This window comes from Saccoglossus kowalevskii, chromosome 15, assembly GCF_978046115.1.
Source record: "Saccoglossus kowalevskii chromosome 15, keSacKowa6.1, whole genome shotgun sequence".
In the NCBI taxonomy this organism is placed as follows: Eukaryota; Metazoa; Hemichordata; class Enteropneusta; family Harrimaniidae; genus Saccoglossus; species Saccoglossus kowalevskii.
Window position 1 is genome coordinate 34,153,766 of NC_140655.1, and position 22,108 is coordinate 34,175,873.

Below are 22,108 nucleotides of genomic sequence, written 5' to 3' on the forward strand. Positions count from 1 at the left end.
TCTAAATATGGAACTATGCTACAAAGGTAATTAGCATATTATCCAAATATGGAACTATGCTACAAAGGTAATTAGCATATTATCCAAATATGGAACTATGCAAAAAAAATAATTAACATATTATTATTATTATTATTGTGTAATATGAAAAAAATAAATGCTTCTTGTAAACTGCATGATTTAATTGTTCATGCTTTTTGTCTGGAAGACTTAAATGTGCATTATAGGATGTGTTGCCAGTGAGGCTTAGAACATGACCTTTGACCTCTTAATTTCAATATCACATGATGCAACCGATTCAAAAGCTGACTTAATTATCCAAGGAATAAATATTTACACATTTACTTTTTTCAGACATTAATAAAAACATTTGAAGTCATTGACTTACCAATAAGAGCTGCTAAATTTATTTCACGGAAAAACTGGTTTATAACAGCATCAGTAAGTATAGCATATTGAAACTTTGTGTAATCTGTGTCCCATATACCATGGTTTGAAATACTGTGTAATCTGTGTCCCATATACTATGGTTTGAAATACTGTGTGTAATCTGTGTCCCATTTACTATGGTTTGAAATACTATGCGTAATCTGTGTCCCATATACTATGGTTTGAAATACTGTGTGTAATCTGTGTCCCATATACTATGGTTTGAAATACTGTGTAATCTGTGTCCCATATACTATGGTTTGAAATACTGTATGTAATCTGTGTCCCATATACTATGGTTTGAAATACTGTATGTAATCTGTGTCCATATACTATGATTTGAAATACTGTGTGGTCTGTGTCCCATATACTATGGTGTGAATTACTGTATGTAATCTGTGTCTCATATACTATGGTCTGAAATACTGTATGTAATCTGTGTCCCATATACTATGGTTTGAAATACTGTATGTAATCTGTGTCTCATATACTATGGTTTGAAATACTGTATGTAATCTGTGTCTCATATACTATGGTTTGAAATACTGTATGTAATCTGTGTCCCATATACCATGGTTTGAAATACTGTGTGTATTCTATGTCCCATGTACTATGGTTTGAAATACTGAGTGTAATCTGTGTCCATATACCATGGTTTGAAATACTGTGTAATCTGTGTCCCATATACTATGGTTTGAAATACTGTATGTAATCTGTGTCTCATATACTATGGTTTGAACTACTGTATGTAATCTGTGTCCCATATACCATGGTTTGAAATACTGTGTAATCTGTGTCCCATATACTATGGTTTGAAATACTGTATGTAATCTGTGTCCCATATACTATGGTTTGAAATACTGTATGCAATCTGTGTCCCATATACTATGGTTTGAAATACTGTATGTAATCTGTGTCCCATATACTATGGTTTGAAATACTGTATGTAATCTGTGTCCCATATACTATGGTTTGAAATACTGTATGTAATCTGTGTCCCATATACTATGGTTAGAAATACTGTGTGGTCTGTGTTCCATATACTATGGTGTGAATTACTGTGTGTAATCTGTGTCCCATATACTATGGTTTGAAATACTGTGTGGTCTGTGTCCCATATACTATGGTGTGAATTACTGTGTGTAATCTGTGTCCCATATACTATGGTGTGAAATACTGTATGTAATCTGTGTCCCATATACTACGGTTTGAAATACTGTATGTAATCTGTGTCCCATATACTATGGTTTGAAATACTGTATGTAATCTGTGTCCCATATACCATGGTTTGAAATAATGTGTAATCTGTGTCCCATATACTATGGTTTGAAATACTGTATGTAATCTGTGTCCCATATACTATGGTTTGAAATACTGTATGTAATCTGTGTCCCATATACTATGGTTTGAAATACTGTGTGGTCTGTGTTCCATATACTATGGTGTGAATTACTGTGTGTAATCTGTGTCCCATATACTATGGTTTGAAATACTGTGTGGTCTGTGTCCCATATACTATGGTGTGAATTACTGTGTGTAATCTGTGTCCCATATACTATGGTTTGAAATACTGTGTGTAATCTGTGTCCCATATACTATGGTGTGAATTACTGTGTGTAATCTGTGTCCCATATACCATGGATTGAAATACTGTGTGTAATCTGTGTCCCATTTACTATGGTTTGAAATACTGTGTGTAATCTGTGTCCCATATACTATGGTTTGAAATACTGTGCGTAATCTGTGTCCCATATACTATGGTTTGAAATACTGTGTGTAATCTGTGTCCCATATACTATGGTTTGAAATACTGTGTGTAATCTGTGTCCCATATACTATGGTGTTAAATACTGTGTGTAATCTGTGTCCCATATAGTATGGTTTGAAATACTGTGCATAATCTGTGTCCCATCTACTATGGTTTGAAATACTGTGTGTAATCTGTGTCCCATATACTATGGTTTGAAATACTGTGTGTAATCTGTGTCACATATACTATGGCGTGAAATACTGTGTGTAATCTGTGTCCCATATACTATGGTTTGAAATACTGTGTGTAATCTGTGTCTCATGTACTATGGTTTGAAATACTGTGTGTAATCTGTGTCCCATATACTATGGTGTGAAATACTGTGTGTAATCTGTGTCCCATATACTATGATTTGAAATACTGTGTAATCTGTGTCCCATATACCATGGTTTGAAATACTGTGTGTAATCTGTGTCCCATACACCATGGTTTGAAATACTGTGTAATCTGTGTTCCATATACCATGGTTTGAAATACTGTGTGTAATCTGTGTCCCATATACTATGATTTGAAATACTGTGTCTAATCAGTGTCCCATATACTATGATTTGAAATACTGTGTAATCTGTGTCCCATATACTATGGTTTGAAATACTGTGTCTAGTCAGTGTCCCACATACTATGGTTTGAAATACTGTGTGTAATCTGTGTCCCATATACTGTGGTGTGAAATACAGTGTGTAATATTTGTCCATATACTTTGGTTTGAAATACTGTGTGTAATCTGTGTCCATATACTATGGTTTGAAATACTGTGTGTATTCTGTGTCCCATATACTATGGTTTGAAATACTGTGTGTAATCTGTGTCCCATATACTATGGTGTGAAATACTGTGTGTAATCGGTGTCCCATATACTATGGTGTGAAATAGTGTGTGTAATCTGTGTCCCATATACTATGGTTTGAAATACTGTATGTAACCTGTGTCCCATATACTATGGTTTGAAATACTGTGTGTAATCTGTGTCCCATATACTATGGTTTGAAATACTGTGTGTAATCTGTGTCCCATATACTATGGTTTGAAATACTGTGTCTAATCAGTGTCCCATATACTATGGTTTGAAATACTGTGTGTATTCTGTGTCCCATATACTATGATTTGAAATACTGTGTAATCTGTGTCCCATATACCATGGTTTGAAATACTGTGTGTAATCTGTGTCCCATACACCATGGTTTGAAATACTGTGTAATCTGTGTTCCATATACCATGGTTTGAAATACTGTGTGTAATCTGTGTCCATATACTATGGTTTGAAATACTGTGTGTATTCTGTGTCCCATATACTATGGTTTGAAATACTGTGTGTATTCTGTGTCCCATATACTATGATTTGAAATACTGTGTAATCTGTGTTCCATATACCATGGTTTGAAATAATGTGTGTAATCTGTGTCCCATATACTATGGTTTGAAATACTGTGTCTAATCAGTGTCCCACATACTATGGTTTGAAATACTGTGTGTAATCTGTGTCCCATATACTATGGTGTGAAATACAGTGTGTAATATTTGTCCCATACACCATGGTTTGAAATACTGTGTAATCTGTGTTCCATATACTATGGTTTGAAATACTGTGTCTAATCAGTGTCCCATATACTATGGTTTGAAATACTGTGTGTATTCTGTGTCCCATATACTATGATTTGAAATACTGTGTAATCTGTGTCCCATATACCATGGTTTGAAATACTGTGTGTAATCTGTGTCCCATACACCATGGTTTGAAATACTGTGTAATCTGTGTTCCATATACCATGGTTTGAAATACTGTGTGTAATCTGTGTCCATATACTATGGTTTGAAATACTGTGTGTATTCTGTGTCCCATATACTATGGTTTGAAATACTGTGTGTAATCTGTGTCCCATATACTATGGTTTGAAATACTGTGTCTAATCAGTGTCCCATATACTATGGTTTGAAATACTGTGTGTAATCTGTGTCCCATATACTATGGTTTGAAATACTGTGTGTAATCTGTGTCCCATATACTATGGTTTGAAATACTGTGTCTAATCAGTGTCCCATATACTATGGTTTGAAATACTGTGTGTATTCTGTGTCCCATATACTATGATTTGAAATACTGTGTAATCTGTGTCCCATATACCATGGTTTGAAATACTGTGTGTAATCTGTGTCCCATACACCATGGTTTGAAATACTGTGTAATCTGTGTTCCATATACCATGGTTTGAAATACTGTGTGTAATCTGTGTCCATATACTATGGTTTGAAATACTGTGTGTATTCTGTGTCCCATATACTATGGTTTGAAATACTGTGTGTATTCTGTGTCCCATATACTATGATTTGAAATACTGTGTAATCTGTGTTCCATATACCATGGTTTGAAATAATGTGTGTAATCTGTGTCCCATATACTATGGTTTGAAATACTGTGTCTAATCAGTGTCCCACATACTATGGTTTGAAATACTGTGTGTAATCTGTGTCCCATATACTATGGTGTGAAATACAGTGTGTAATATTTGTCCCATACACCATGGTTTGAAATACTGTGTAATCTGTGTTCCATATACTATGGTTTGAAATACTGTGTCTAATCACTGTCCCATATACTATGGTTTGAAATACTGTGTGTATTCTGTGTCCCATATACTATGATTTGAAATACTGTGTAATCTGTGTCCCATATACCATGGTTTGAAATACTGTGTGTAATCTGTGTCCCATACACCATGGTTTGAAATACTGTGTAATCTGTGTTCCATATACCATGGTTTGAAATACTGTGTGTAATCTGTGTCCATATACTATGGTTTGAAATACTGTGTGTATTCTGTGTCCCATATACTATGGTTTGAAATACTGTGTGTATTCTGTGTCCCATATACTATGATTTGAAATACTGTGTAATCTGTGTTCCATATACCATGGTTTGAAATAATGTGTGTAATCTGTGTCCCATATACTATGGTTTGAAATACTGTGTCTAATCAGTGTCCCACATACTATGGTTTGAAATACTGTGTGTAATCTGTGTCCCATATACTATGCTGTGAAATACAGTGTGTAATATTTGTCCATATACTTTGGTTTGAAATACTGTGTATAATCTGTGTCCATATACTATGGTTTGAAATACTGTGTGTATTCTGTGTCCCATATACTATGGTTTGAAATACTGTGTGTAATCTGTGTCCCATATACTATGGTTTGAAATACTGTGTGTAATCGGTGTCCCATATACTATGGTGTGAAATACTGTGTGTAATCTGTGTCCCATATACTATGGTTTGAAATACTGTATGTAACCTGTGTCCCATATACTATGGTTTGAAATACTGTGTGTAATCTGTGTCCCATATACTATGGTTTGAAATACTGTGTGTAATCTGTGTCCCATATACTATGGTTTGAAATACTGTGTCTAATCAGTGTCCCATATACTATGGTTTGAAATACTGTGTGTATTCTGTGTCCCATATACTATGATTTGAAATACTGTGTAATCTGTGTCCCATATACCATGGTTTGAAATACTGTGTGTAATCTGTGTCCCATACACCATGGTTTGAAATACTGTGTAATCTGTGTTCCATATACCATGGTTTGAAATACTGTGTGTAATCTGTGTCCATATACTATGGTTTGAAATACTGTGTGTATTCTGTGTCCCATATACTATGGTTTGAAATACTGTGTGTATTCTGTGTCCCATATACTATGATTTGAAATACTGTGTAATCTGTGTTCCATATACCATGGTTTGAAATAATGTGTGTAATCTGTGTCCCATATACTATGGTTTGAAATACTGTGTCTAATCAGTGTCCCACATACTATGGTTTGAAATACTGTGTGTAATCTGTGTCCCATATACTATGGTGTGAAATACGGTGTGTAATATTTGTCCATATACTTTGGTTTGAAATACTGTGTGTAATCTGTGTCCATATACTATGGTTTGAAATACTGTGTGTATTCTGTGTCCCATATACTATGGTTTGAAATACTGTGTGTAATCTGTGTCCCATATACTATGGTGTGAAATACTGTGTGTAATCGGTGTTCCATATACTATGGTGTGAAATACTGTGTGTAATCTGTGTCCCATATACTATGGTTTGAAATACTGTATGTAACCTGTGTCCCATATACTATGGTTTGAAATACTGTGTGTAATCTGTGTCCCATATACTATGGTTTGAAATACTGTGTGTAATCTGTGTCCCATATACTATGGTTTGAAATACTGTGTGTAATCTGTGTCTCATGTACTATGGTTCGAAATACTGTGTGTAATCTGTGTTCCATATACTATGGTTTGAAATACTGTGTGTAATCTGTGTCCCATATACTATGGTTTGAAATACTGTGTGTAATCTGTGTCCCATATACTATGGTGTGAAATACTGTGTGTAATCTGTGTCCCATATACTATGATTTGAAATACTGTGTAATCTGTGTCCCATATACCATGGTTTGAAATACTGTGTGTAATCTGTGTCCCATACACCATGGTTTGAAATACTGTGCGTAATCTGTGTCCCATATACTATGGTTTGAAATACTGTGTCTAATCAGTGTCCCATATACTATGGTTTGAAATACTGTGTGTATTCTGTGTCCCATATACTATGATTTGAAATACTGTGTAATCTGTGTCCCATATACCATGGTTTGAAATACTGTGTGTAATCTGTGTCCCATACACCATGGTTTGAAATACTGTGTAATCTGTGTTCCATATACCATGGTTTGAAATACTGTGTGTAATCTGTGTCCATATACTATGGTGTGAAATACTGTGTGTAATCTGTGTCCATATACTATGGTTTGAAATACTGTGTGTATTCTGTGTCCCATATACTATGATTTGAAATACTGTGTAATCTGTGTTCCATATACCATGGTTTGAAATACTGTACGTAATCTGTGTCCCATATACTATGGTTTGAAATACTGTGTCTAATCAGTGTTCCATATACTATGGTTTGAAATACTGTGTGTAATCTGTGTCCATATACTATGGTGTGAAATACTGTGTGTAATCTGTGTCCATATACTATGGTTTGAAATACTGTGTGTAATCTGTGTCCCATACACCATGGTTTGAAATACTGTGTAATCTGTGTTCCATATACCATGGTTTGAAATACTGTGTGTAATCTGTGTCCCATATACTATGGTTTGAAATACTGTGTCTAATCAGTGTCCCATATACTATGGTTTGAAATACTGTGTGTATTCTGTGTCCCATATACTATGATTTGAAATACTGTGTAATCTGTGTCCCATATACCATGGTTTGAAATACTGTGTGTAATCTGTGTCCCACACACCATGGTTTGAAATACTGTGTAATCTGTGTTCCATATACCATGGTTTGAAATACTGTGTGTAATCTGTGTCCATATACTATGGTGTGAAATACTGTGTGTAATCTGTGTCCATATACTATGGTTTGAAATACTGTGTGTATTCTGTGTCCCATATACTATGATTTGAAATACTGTGTAATCTGTGTTCCATATACCATGGTTTGAAATACTGTGTGTAATCTGTGTCCCATATACTATGGTTTGAAATACTGTGTCTAATCAGTGTCCCATATACTATGGTTTGAAATACTGTGTGTAATCTGTGTCCATATACTTTGGTTTGAAATACTGTGTGTAATCTGTGTCCATATACTATGGTTTGAAATACTGTGTGTAATCTGTGTTCCATATACTATGGTTTGAAATACTGTGTGTAATCTGTGTCCCATACACCATGGTTTGAAATACTGTGTAATCTGTGTTCCATATACCATGGTTTGAAATACTGTGTGTAATCTGTGTCCCATATACTATGGTTTGAAATACTGTGTCTAATCAGTGTCCCATATACTATGGTTTGAAATACTGTGTGTATTCTGTGTCCCATATACTATGATTTGAAATACTGTGTAATCTGTGTCCCATATACCATGGTTTGAAATACTGTGTGTAATCTGTGTCCCATACACCATGGTTTGAAATACTGTGTGTATTCTGTGTCCCATATACTATGGTTTGAAATACTGTGTGTATTCTGTGTCCCATATACTATGATTTGAAATACTGTGTAATCTGTGTTCCATATACCATGGTTTGAAATAATGTGTGTAATCTGTGTCCCATATACTATGGTTTGAAATACTGTGTCTAATCAGTGTCCCACATACTATGGTTTGAAATACTGTGTGTAATCTGTGTCCCATATACTATGGTGTGAAATACAGTGTGTAATATTTGTCCATATACTTTGGTTTGAAATACTGTGTGTAATCTGTGTCCATATACTATGGTTTGAAATACTGTGTGTATTCTGTGTCCCATATACTATGGTTTGAAATACTGTGTGTAATCTGTGTCCCATATACTATGGTGTGAAATACTGTGTGTAATCGGTGTCCCATATACTATGGTGTGAAATAGTGTGTGTAATCTGTGTCCCATATACTATGGTTTGAAATACTGTATGTAACCTGTGTCCCATATACTATGGTTTGAAATACTGTGTGTAATCTGTGTCCCATATACTATGGTTTGAAATACTGTGTGTAATCTGTGTCCCATATACTATGGTTTGAAATACTGTGTCTAATCAGTGTCCCATATACTATGGTTTGAAATACTGTGTGTATTCTGTGTCTCATATACTATGATTTGAAATACTGTGTAATCTGTGTCCCATATACCATGGTTTGAAATACTGTGTGTAATCTGTGTCCCATATACTATGGTGTGAAATACTGTGTGTAATCTGTGTCCCATATACTATGATTTGAAATACTGTGTAATCTGTGTCCCATATACCATGGTTTGAAATACTGTGTGTAATCTGTGTCCCATACACCATGGTTTGAAATACTGTGCGTAATCTGTGTCCCATATACTATGGTTTGAAATACTGTGTCTAATCAGTGTCCCATATACTATGGTTTGAAATACTGTGTGTATTCTGTGTCCCATATACTATGATTTGAAATACTGTGTAATCTGTGTCCCATATACCATGGTTTGAAATACTGTGTGTAATCTGTGTCCCATACACCATGGTTTGAAATACTGTGTAATCTGTGTTCCATATACCATGGTTTGAAATACTGTGTGTAATCTGTGTCCATATACTATGGTGTGAAATACTGTGTGTAATCTGTGTCCATATACTATGGTTTGAAATACTGTGTGTATTCTGTGTCCCATATACTATGATTTGAAATACTGTGTAATCTGTGTTCCATATACCATGGTTTGAAATACTGTACGTAATCTGTGTCCCATATACTATGGTTTGAAATACTGTGTCTAATCAGTGTTCCATATACTATGGTTTGAAATACTGTGTGTAATCTGTGTCCATATACTATGGTGTGAAATACTGTGTGTAATCTGTGTCCATATACTATGGTTTGAAATACTGTGTGTAATCTGTGTCCCATACACCATGGTTTGAAATACTGTGTAATCTGTGTTCCATATACCATGGTTTGAAATACTGTGTGTAATCTGTGTCCCATATACTATGGTTTGAAATACTGTGTCTAATCAGTGTCCCATATACTATGGTTTGAAATACTGTGTGTATTCTGTGTCCCATATACTATGATTTGAAATACTGTGTAATCTGTGTCCCATATACCATGGTTTGAAATACTGTGTGTAATCTGTGTCCCACACACCATGGTTTGAAATACTGTGTAATCTGTGTTCCATATACCATGGTTTGAAATACTGTGTGTAATCTGTGTCCATATACTATGGTGTGAAATACTGTGTGTAATCTGTGTCCATATACTATGGTTTGAAATACTGTGTGTATTCTGTGTCCCATATACTATGATTTGAAATACTGTGTAATCTGTGTTCCATATACCATGGTTTGAAATACTGTGTGTAATCTGTGTCCCATATACTATGGTTTGAAATACTGTGTCTAATCAGTGTCCCATATACTATGGTTTGAAATACTGTGTGTAATCTGTGTCCATATACTTTGGTTTGAAATACTGTGTGTAATCTGTGTCCATATACTATGGTTTGAAATACTGTGTGTAATCTGTGTTCCATATACTATGGTTTGAAATACTGTGTGTAATCTGTGTCCCATACACCATGGTTTGAAATACTGTGTAATCTGTGTTCCATATACCATGGTTTGAAATACTGTGTGTAATCTGTGTCCCATATACTATGGTTTGAAATACTGTGTCTAATCAGTGTCCCATATACTATGGTTTGAAATACTGTGTGTATTCTGTGTCCCATATACTATGATTTGAAATACTGTGTAATCTGTGTCCCATATACCATGGTTTGAAATACTGTGTGTAATCTGTGTCCCATACACCATGGTTTGAAATACTGTGTGTATTCTGTGTCCCATATACTATGGTTTGAAATACTGTGTGTATTCTGTGTCCCATATACTATGATTTGAAATACTGTGTAATCTGTGTTCCATATACCATGGTTTGAAATAATGTGTGTAATCTGTGTCCCATATACTATGGTTTGAAATACTGTGTCTAATCAGTGTCCCACATACTATGGTTTGAAATACTGTGTGTAATCTGTGTCCCATATACTATGGTGTGAAATACAGTGTGTAATATTTGTCCATATACTTTGGTTTGAAATACTGTGTGTAATCTGTGTCCATATACTATGGTTTGAAATACTGTGTGTATTCTGTGTCCCATATACTATGGTTTGAAATACTGTGTGTAATCTGTGTCCCATATACTATGGTGTGAAATACTGTGTGTAATCGGTGTCCCATATACTATGGTGTGAAATAGTGTGTGTAATCTGTGTCCCATATACTATGGTTTGAAATACTGTATGTAACCTGTGTCCCATATACTATGGTTTGAAATACTGTGTGTAATCTGTGTCCCATATACTATGGTTTGAAATACTGTGTGTAATCTGTGTCCCATATACTATGGTTTGAAATACTGTGTCTAATCAGTGTCCCATATACTATGGTTTGAAATACTGTGTGTATTCTGTGTCTCATATACTATGATTTGAAATACTGTGTGTAATCTGTGTCCCATACACCATGGTTTGAAATACTGTGTGTATTCTGTGTCCCATATACTATGGTTTGAAATACTGTGTGTATTCTGTGTCCCATATACTATGATTTGAAATACTGTGTAATCTGTGTTCCATATACCATGGTTTGAAATAATGTGTGTAATCTGTGTCCCATATACTATGGTTTGAAATACTGTGTCTAATCAGTGTCCCACATACTATGGTTTGAAATACTGTGTGTAATCTGTGTCCCATATACTATGGTGTGAAATACAGTGTGTAATATTTGTCCATATACTTTGGTTTGAAATACTGTGTGTAATCTGTGTCCATATACTATGGTTTGAAATACTGTGTGTATTCTGTGTCCCATATACTATGGTTTGAAATACTGTGTGTAATCTGTGTCCCATATACTATGGTGTGAAATACTGTGTGTAATCGGTGTCCCATATACTATGGTGTGAAATAGTGTGTGTAATCTGTGTCCCATATACTATGGTTTGAAATACTGTATGTAACCTGTGTCCCATATACTATGGTTTGAAATACTGTGTCTAATCAGTGTCCCATATACTATGGTTTGAAATACTGTGTCTAATCAGTGTCCCACATACTATGGTTTGAAATACTGTGTCTAATCAGTGTCCCATATACTATGGTTTGAAATACTGTGTGTATTCTGTGTCTCATATACTATGATTTGAAATACTGTGTGTAATCTGTGTCCCATACACCATGGTTTGAAATACTGTGTGTATTCTGTGTCCCATATACTATGGTTTGAAATACTGTGTGTATTCTGTGTCCCATATACTATGATTTGAAATACTGTGTAATCTGTGTTCCATATACCATGGTTTGAAATAATGTGTGTAATCTGTGTCCCATATACTATGGTTTGAAATACTGTGTCTAATCTGTGTCCCATATACCATGGTTTGAAATACTGTGTGTAATCTGTGTCCCATACACCATGGTTTGAAATACTGTGTGTATTCTGTGTTCCATATACTATGGTTTGAAATACTGTGTGTATTCTGTGTCCCATATACTATGATTTGAAATACTGTGTAATCTGTGTTCCATATACCATGGTTTGAAATAATGTGTGTAATCTGTGTCCCATATACTATGGTTTGAAATACTGTGTCTAATCAGTGTCCCACATACTATGGTTTGAAATACTGTGTGTAATCTGTGTCCCATATACTATGGTGTGAAATACAGTGTGTAATATTTGTCCATATACTTTGGTTTGAAATACTGTGTGTAATCTGTGTCCATATACTATGGTTTGAAATACTGTGTGTATTCTGTGTCCCATATACTATGGTTTGAAATACTGTGTGTAATCTGTGTCCCATATACTATGGTGTGAAATACTGTGTGTAATCGGTGTCCCATATACTATGGTGTGAAATAGTGTGTGTAATCTGTGTCCCATATACTATGGTTTGAAATACTGTATGTAACCTGTGTCCCATATACTATGGTTTGAAATACTGTGTGTAATCTGTGTCCCATATACTATGGTTTGAAATACTGTGTGTAATCTGTGTCCCATATACTATGGTTTGAAATACTGTGTCTAATCAGTGTCCCATATACTATGGTTTGAAATACTGTGTGTATTCTGTGTCTCATATACTATGATTTGAAATACTGTGTAATCTGTGTCCCATATACCATGGTTTGAAATACTGTGTGTAATCTGTGTCCCATACACCATGGTTTGAAATACTGTGTAATCTGTGTTCCATATACCATGGTTTGAAATACTGTGTGTAATCTGTGTCCATATACTATGGTTTGAAATACTGTGTATATTCTGTGTCCCATATACTATGGTTTGAAATACTGTGTGTATTCTGTGTCCCATATACTATGATTTGAAATACTGTGTAATCTGTGTTCCATATACCATGGTTTGAAATAATGTGTGTAATCTGTGTCCCATATACTATGGTTTGAAATACTGTGTCTAATCAGTGTCCCACATACTATGGTTTGAAATACTGTGTGTAATCTGTGTCCCATATACTATGGTGTGAAATACAGTGTGTGATATTTGTCCCATACACCATGGTTTGAAATACTGTGTAATCTGTGTTCCATATACCATGGTTTGAAATACTGTGTGTAATCTGTGTCCCATATACTATGGTTTGAAATACTGTGTCTAATCAGTGTCCCATATACTATGGTTTGAAATACTGTGTGTATTCTGTGTCCCATATACTATGATTTGAAATACTGTGTAATCTGTGTCCCATATACCATGGTTTGAAATACTGTGTGTAATCTGTGTCCCATACACCATGGTTTGAAATACTGTGTAATCTGTGTTCCATATACCATGGTTTGAAATACTGTGTGTAATCTGTGTCCATATACTATGGTTTGAAATACTGTGTGTATTCTGTGTCCCATATACTATGGTTTGAAATACTGTGTGTATTCTGTGTCCCATATACTATGATTTGAAATACTGTGTAATCTGTGTTCCATATACCATGGTTTGAAATAATGTGTGTAATCTGTGTCCCATATACTATGGTTTGAAATACTGTGTCTAATCAGTGTCCCACATACTATGGTTTGAAATATTGTGTGTAATCTGTGTCCCATATACTATGGTGTGAAATACAGTGTGTAATATTTGTCCATATACTTTGGTTTGAAATACTGTGTATAATATGTGTCCATATACTATGGTTTGAAATACTGTGTGTATTCTGTGTCCCATATACTATGGTTTGAAATACTGTGTGTAATCTGTGTCCCATATACTATGGTGTGAAATACTGTGTGTAATCGGTGTCCCATATACTATGGTGTGAAATACTGTGTGTAATCTGTGTCCCATATACTATGGTTTGAAATACTGTATGTAACCTGTGTCCCATATACTATGGTTTGAAATACTGTGTGTAATCTGTGTCCCATATACTATGGTTTGAAATACTGTGTGTAATCTGTGTCCCATATACTATGGTTTGAAATACTGTGTCTAATCAGTGTCCCATATACTATGGTTTGAAATACTGTGTGTATTCTGTGTCCCATATACTATGATTTGAAATACTGTGTAATCTGTGTCCCATATACCATGGTTTGAAATACTGTGTGTAATCTGTGTCCCATACACCATGGTTTGAAATACTGTGTAATCTGTGTTCCATATACCATGGTTTGAAATACTGTGTGTAATCTGTGTCCATATACTATGGTTTGAAATACTGTGTGTATTCTGTGTCCCATATACTATGGTTTGAAATACTGTGTGTATTCTGTGTCCCATATACTATGATTTGAAATACTGTGTAATCTGTGTTCCATATACCATGGTTTGAAATACTGTGTGTAATCTGTGTCCCATATACTATGGTTTGAAATACTGTGTCTAATCAGTGTCCCACATACTATGGTTTGAAATACTGTGTGTAATCTGTGTCCCATATACTATGGTGTGAAATACAGTGTGTAATATTTGTCCATATACTTTGGTTTGAAATACTGTGTGTAATCTGTGTCCATATACTATGGTTTGAAATACTGTGTGTATTCTGTGTCCCATATACTATGGTTTGAAATACTGTGTGTAATCTGTGTCCCATATACTATGGTGTGAAATACTGTGTGTAATCGGTGTTCCATATACTATGGTGTGAAATACTGTGTGTAATCTGTGTCCCATATACTATGGTTTGAAATACTGTATGTAACCTGTGTCCCATATACTATGGTTTGAAATACTGTGTGTAATCTGTGTCCCATATACTATGGTTTGAAATACTGTGTGTAATCTGTGTCCCATATACTATGGTTTGAAATACTGTGTGTAATCTGTGTCTCATGTACTATGGTTCGAAATACTGTGTGTAATCTGTGTTCCATATACTATGGTTTGAAATACTGTGTGTAATCTGTGTCCCATATACTATGGTTTGAAATACTGTGTGTAATCTGTGTCCCATATACTATGGTTTGAAATACTGTGTGTATTCTGTGTCCCATATACTATGATTTGAAATACTGTGTAATCTGTGTCCCATATACCATGGTTTGAAATACTGTGTGTAATCTGTGTCCCATACACCATGGTTTGAAATACTGTGTAATCTGTGTTCCATATACCATGGTTTGAAATACTGTGTGTAATCTGTGTCCATATACTATGGTTTGAAATACTGTGTGTATTCTGTGTCCCATATACTATGGTTTGAAATACTGTGTGTATTCTGTGTCCCATATACTATGATTTGAAATACTGTGTAATCTGTGTTCCATATACCATGGTTTGAAATACTGTGTGTAATCTGTGTCCCATATACTATGGTTTGAAATACTGTGTAATCTGTGTCCCATATACTATGGTTTGAAATACTGTATGTAATCTGTGTCCCATATACTATGGTTTGAAATACTGTATGTAATCTGTGTCCATATACTATGGTTTGAAATACTGTGTGGTCTGTGTCCCATATACTATGGTGTGAATTACTGTATGTAATCTGTGTCTCATATACTATGGTCTGAAATACTGTATGTAATCTGTGTCCCATATACTATGGTTTGAAATACTGTATGTAATCTGTGTCTCATATACTATGGTTTGAAATACTGTATGTAATCTGTGTCTCATATACTATGGTTTGAAATACTGTATGTAATCTGTGTCCCATATACCATGGTTTGAAATACTGTGTGTATTCTATGTCCCATGTACTATGGTTTGAAATACTGAGTGTAATCTGTGTCCATATACCATGGTTTGAAATACTGTGTAATCTGTGTCCCATATACTATGGTTTGAAATACTGTATGTAATCTGTGTCTCATATACTATGGTTTGAACTACTGTATGTAATCTGTGTCCCATATACCATGGTTTGAAATACTGTGTAATCTGTGTCCCATATACTATGGTTTGAAATACTGTATGTAATCTGTGTCCCATATACTATGGTTTGAAATACTGTATGCAATCTGTGTCCCATATACTATGGTTTGAAATACTGTATGTAATCTGTGTCCCATATACTATGGTTTGAAATACTGTATGTAATCTGTGTCCCATATACTATGGTTTGAAATACTGTATGTAATCTGTGTCCCATATACTATGGTTAGAAATACTGTGTGGTCTGTGTTCCATATACTATGGTGTGAATTACTGTGTGTAATCTGTGTCCCATATACTATGGTTTGAAATACTGTGTGGTCTGTGTCCCATATACTATGGTGTGAATTACTGTGTGTAATCTGTGTCCCATATACTATGGTGTGAAATACTGTATGTAATCTGTGTCCCATATACTACGGTTTGAAATACTGTATGTAATCTGTGTCCCATATACTATGGTTTGAAATACTGTATGTAATCTGTGTCCCATATACCATGGTTTGAAATAATGTGTAATCTGTGTCCCATATACTATGGTTTGAAATACTGTATGTAATCTGTGTCCCATATACTATGGTTTGAAATACTGTATGTAATCTGTGTCCCATATACTATGGTTTGAAATACTGTGTGGTCTGTGTTCCATATACTATGGTGTGAATTACTGTGTGTAATCTGTGTCCCATATACTATGGTTTGAAATACTGTGTGGTCTGTGTCCCATATACTATGGTGTGAATTACTGTGTGTAATCTGTGTCCCATATACTATGGTTTGAAATACTGTGTGTAATCTGTGTCCCATATACTATGGTGTGAATTACTGTGTGTAATCTGTGTCCCATATACCATGGATTGAAATACTGTGTGTAATCTGTGTCCCATTTACTATGGTTTGAAATACTGTGTGTAATCTGTGTCCCATATACTATGGTTTGAAATACTGTGCGTAATCTGTGTCCCATATACTATGGTTTGAAATACTGTGTGTAATCTGTGTCCCATATACTATGGTTTGAAATACTGTGTGTAATCTGTGTCCCATATACTATGGTGTTAAATACTGTGTGTAATCTGTGTCCCATATAGTATGGTTTGAAATACTGTGCGTAATCTGTGTCCCATCTACTATGGTTTGAAATACTGTGTGTAATCTGTGTCCCATATACTATGGTTTGAAATACTGTGTGTAATCTGTGTCACATATACTATGGCGTGAAATACTGTGTGTAATCTGTGTCCCATATACTATGGTTTGAAATACTGTGTGTAATCTGTGTCTCATGTACTATGGTTTGAAATACTGTGTGTAATCTGTGTCCCATATACTATGGTGTGAAATACTGTGCGTAATCTGTGTCCCATATACTATGATTTGAAATACTGTGTAATCTGTGTCCCATATACCATGGTTTGAAATACTGTGTGTAATCTGTGTCCCATACACCATGGTTTGAAATACTGTGTAATCTGTGTTCCATATACCATGGTTTGAAATACTGTGTGTAATCTGTGTCCCATATACTATGATTTGAAATACTGTGTCTAATCAGTGTCCCATATACTATGGTTTGAAATACTGTGTGTATTCTGTGTCCCATATACTATGATTTGAAATACTGTGTAATCTGTGTCCCATATACTATGGTTTGAAATACTGTGTCTAGTCAGTGTCCCACATACTATGGTTTGAAATACTGTGTGTAATCTGTGTCCCATATACTATGGTGTGAAATACAGTGTGTAATATTTGTCCATATACTTTGGTTTGAAATACTGTGTGTAATCTGTGTCCATATACTATGGTTTGAAATACTGTGTGTATTCTGTGTCCCATATACTATGGTTTGAAATACTGTGTGTAATCTGTGTCCCATATACTATGGTGTGAAATACTGTGTGTAATCGGTGTCCCATATACTATGGTGTGAAATAGTGTGTGTAATCTGTGTCCCATATACTATGGTTTGAAATACTGTATGTAACCTGTGTCCCATATACTATGGTTTGAAATACTGTGTGTAATCTGTGTCCCATATACTATGGTTTGAAATACTGTGTGTAATCTGTGTCCCATATACTATGGTTTGAAATACTGTGTCTAATCAGTGTCCCATATACTATGGTTTGAAATACTGTGTGTATTCTGTGTCCCATATACTATGATTTGAAATACTGTGTAATCTGTGTCCCATATACCATGGTTTGAAATACTGTGTGTAATCTGTGTCCCATACACCATGGTTTGAAATACTGTGTAATCTGTGTTCCATATACCATGGTTTGAAATACTGTGTGTAATCTGTGTCCATATACTATGGTTTGAAATACTGTGTGTATTCTGTGTCCCATATACTATGGTTTGAAATACTGTGTGTATTCTGTGTCCCATATACTATGATTTGAAATACTGTGTAATCTGTGTTCCATATACCATGGTTTGAAATAATGTGTGTAATCTGTGTCCCATATACTATGGTTTGAAATACTGTGTCTAATCAGTGTCCCACATACTATGGTTTGAAATACTGTGTGTAATCTGTGTCCCATATACTATGGTGTGAAATACAGTGTGTAATATTTGTCCCATACACCATGGTTTGAAATACTGTGTAATCTGTGTTCCATATACTATGGTTTGAAATACTGTGTCTAATCAGTGTCCCATATACTATGGTTTGAAATACTGTGTGTATTCTGTGTCCCATATACTATGATTTGAAATACTGTGTAATCTGTGTCCCATATACCATGGTTTGAAATACTGTGTGTAATCTGTGTCCCATACACCATGGTTTGAAATACTGTGTAATCTGTGTTCCATATACCATGGTTTGAAATACTGTGTGTAATCTGTGTCCATATACTATGGTTTGAAATACTGTGTGTATTCTGTGTCCCATATACTATGGTTTGAAATACTGTGTGTAATCTGTGTCCCATATACTATGGTTTGAAATACTGTGTCTAATCAGTGTCCCATATACTATGGTTTGAAATACTGTGTGTAATCTGTGTCCCATATACTATGGTTTGAAATACTGTGTGTAATCTGTGTCCCATATACTATGGTTTGAAATACTGTGTGTATTCTGTGTCCCATATACTATGGTTTGAAATACTGTGTGTATTCTGTGTCCCATATACTATGATTTGAAATACTGTGTAATCTGTGTCCCATATACCATGGTTTGAAATAATGTGTGTAATCTGTGTCCCATATACTATGGTTTGAAATACTGTGTCTAATCAGTGTCCCACATACTATGGTTTGAAATACTGTGTGTAATCTGTGTCCCATATACTATGGTGTGAAATACAGTGTGTAATATTTGTCCCATACACCATGGTTTGAAATACTGTGTAATCTGTGTTCCATATACTATGGTTTGAAATACTGTGTCTAATCAGTGTCCCATATACTATGGTTTGAAATACTGTGTGTATTCTGTGTCCCATATACTATGATTTGAAATACTGTGTAATCTGTGTCCCATATACCATGGTTTGAAATACTGTGTGTAATCTGTGTCCCATACACCATGGTTTGAAATACTGTGTAATCTGTGTTCCATATACCATGGTTTGAAATACTGTGTGTAATCTGTGTCCATATACTATGGTTTGAAATACTGTGTGTATTCTGTGTCCCATATACTATGGTTTGAAATACTGTGTGTATTCTGTGTCCCATATACTATGATTTGAAATACTGTGTAATCTGTGTTCCATATACCATGGTTTGAAATAATGTGTGTAATCTGTGTCCCATATACTATGGTTTGAAATACTGTGTCTAATCAGTGTCCCACATACTATGGTTTGAAATACTGTGTGTAATCTGTGTCCCATATACTATGCTGTGAAATACAGTGTGTAATATTTGTCCATATACTTTGGTTTGAAATACTGTGTATAATCTGTGTCCATATACTATGGTTTGAAATACTGTGTGTATTCTGTGTCCCATATACTGTGGTTTGAAATACTGTGTGTAATCTGTGTCCCATATACTATGGTGTGAAATACTGTGTGTAATCGGTGTCCCATATACTATGGTGTGAAATACTGTGTGTAATCTGTGTCCCATATACTATGGTTTGAAATACTGTATGTAACCTGTGTCCCATATACTATGGTTTGAAATACTGTGTGTAATCTGTGTCCCATATACTATGGTTTGAAATACTGTGTGTAATCTGTGTCCCATATACTATGGTTTGAAATACTGTGTCTAATCAGTGTCCCATATACTATGGTTTGAAATACTGTGTGTATTCTGTGTCCCATATACTATGATTTGAAATACTGTGTAATCTGTGTCCCATATACCATGGTTTGAAATACTGTGTGTAATCTGTGTCCCATACACCATGGTTTGAAATACTGTGTAATCTGTGTTCCATATACCATGGTTTGAAATACTGTGTGTAATCTGTGTCCATATACTATGGTTTGAAATACTGTGTGTATTCTGTGTCCCATATACTATGGTTTGAAATACTGTGTGTATTCTGTGTCCCATATACTATGATTTGAAATACTGTGTAATCTGTGTTCCATATACCATGGTTTGAAATAATGTGTGTAATCTGTGTCCCATATACTATGGTTTGAAATACTGTGTCTAATCAGTGTCCCACATACTATGGTTTGAAATACTGTGTGTAATCTGTGTCCCATATACTATGGTGTGAAATACGGTGTGTAATATTTGTCCATATACTTTGGTTTGAAATACTGTGTGTAATCTGTGTCCATATACTATGGTTTGAAATACTGTGTGTATTCTGTGTCCCATATACTATGGTTTGAAATACTGTGTGTAATCTGTGTCCCATATACTATGGTGTGAAATACTGTGTGTAATCGGTGTTCCATATACTATGGTGTGAAATACTGTGTGTAATCTGTGTCCCATATACTATGGTTTGAAATACTGTATGTAACCTGTGTCCCATATACTATGGTTTGAAATACTGTGTGTAATCTGTGTCCCATATACTATGGTTTGAAATACTGTGTGTAATCTGTGTCCCATATACTATGGTTTGAAATACTGTGTGTAATCTGTGTCTCATGTACTATGGTTCGAAATACTGTGTGTAATCTGTGTTCCATATACTATGGTTTGAAATACTGTGTGTAATCTGTGTCCCATATACTATGGTTTGAAATACTGTGTGTAATCTGTGTCCCATATACTATGGTGTGAAATACTGTGTGTAATCTGTGTCCCATATACTATGATTTGAAATACTGTGTAATCTGTGTCCCATATACCATGGTTTGAAATACTGTGTGTAATCTGTGTCCCATACACCATGGTTTGAAATACTGTGCGTAATCTGTGTCCCATATACTATGGTTTGAAATACTGTGTCTAATCAGTGTCCCATATACTATGGTTTGAAATACTGTGTGTATTCTGTGTCCCATATACTATGATTTGAAATACTGTGTAATCTGTGTCCCATATACCATGGTTTGAAATACTGTGTGTAATCTGTGTCCCATACACCATGGTTTGAAATACTGTGTAATCTGTGTTCCATATACCATGGTTTGAAATACTGTGTGTAATCTGTGTCCATATACTATGGTGTGAAATACTGTGTGTAATCTGTGTCCATATACTATGGTTTGAAATACTGTGTGTATTCTGTGTCCCATATACTATGATTTGAAATACTGTGTAATCTGTGTTCCATATACCATGGTTTGAAATACTGTACGTAATCTGTGTCCCATATACTATGGTTTGAAATACTGTGTCTAATCAGTGTTCCATATACTATGGTTTGAAATACTGTGTGTAATCTGTGTCCATATACTATGGTGTGAAATACTGTGTGTAATCTGTGTCCATATACTATGGTTTGAAATACTGTGTGTAATCTGTGTCCCATAC

At 34.9% G+C, this 22,108-nt stretch overlaps 1 protein-coding gene across 1 annotated transcript in view; it reads left to right on the forward strand.

Moving 5' to 3' along the window:
- LOC102804945 (coatomer subunit beta'-like) overlaps positions 1-22,108 on the forward strand; it is a 58,418-nt gene that overhangs the window by 3,957 nt on the left and 32,353 nt on the right. Inside the window, exon 4 of the mRNA XM_085508579.1 lies at positions 355-441. Within this exon, the coding sequence (XP_085364705.1) occupies positions 355-441 (87 nt within the window). The remainder of the gene's footprint in view (positions 1-354; positions 442-22,108) is intronic.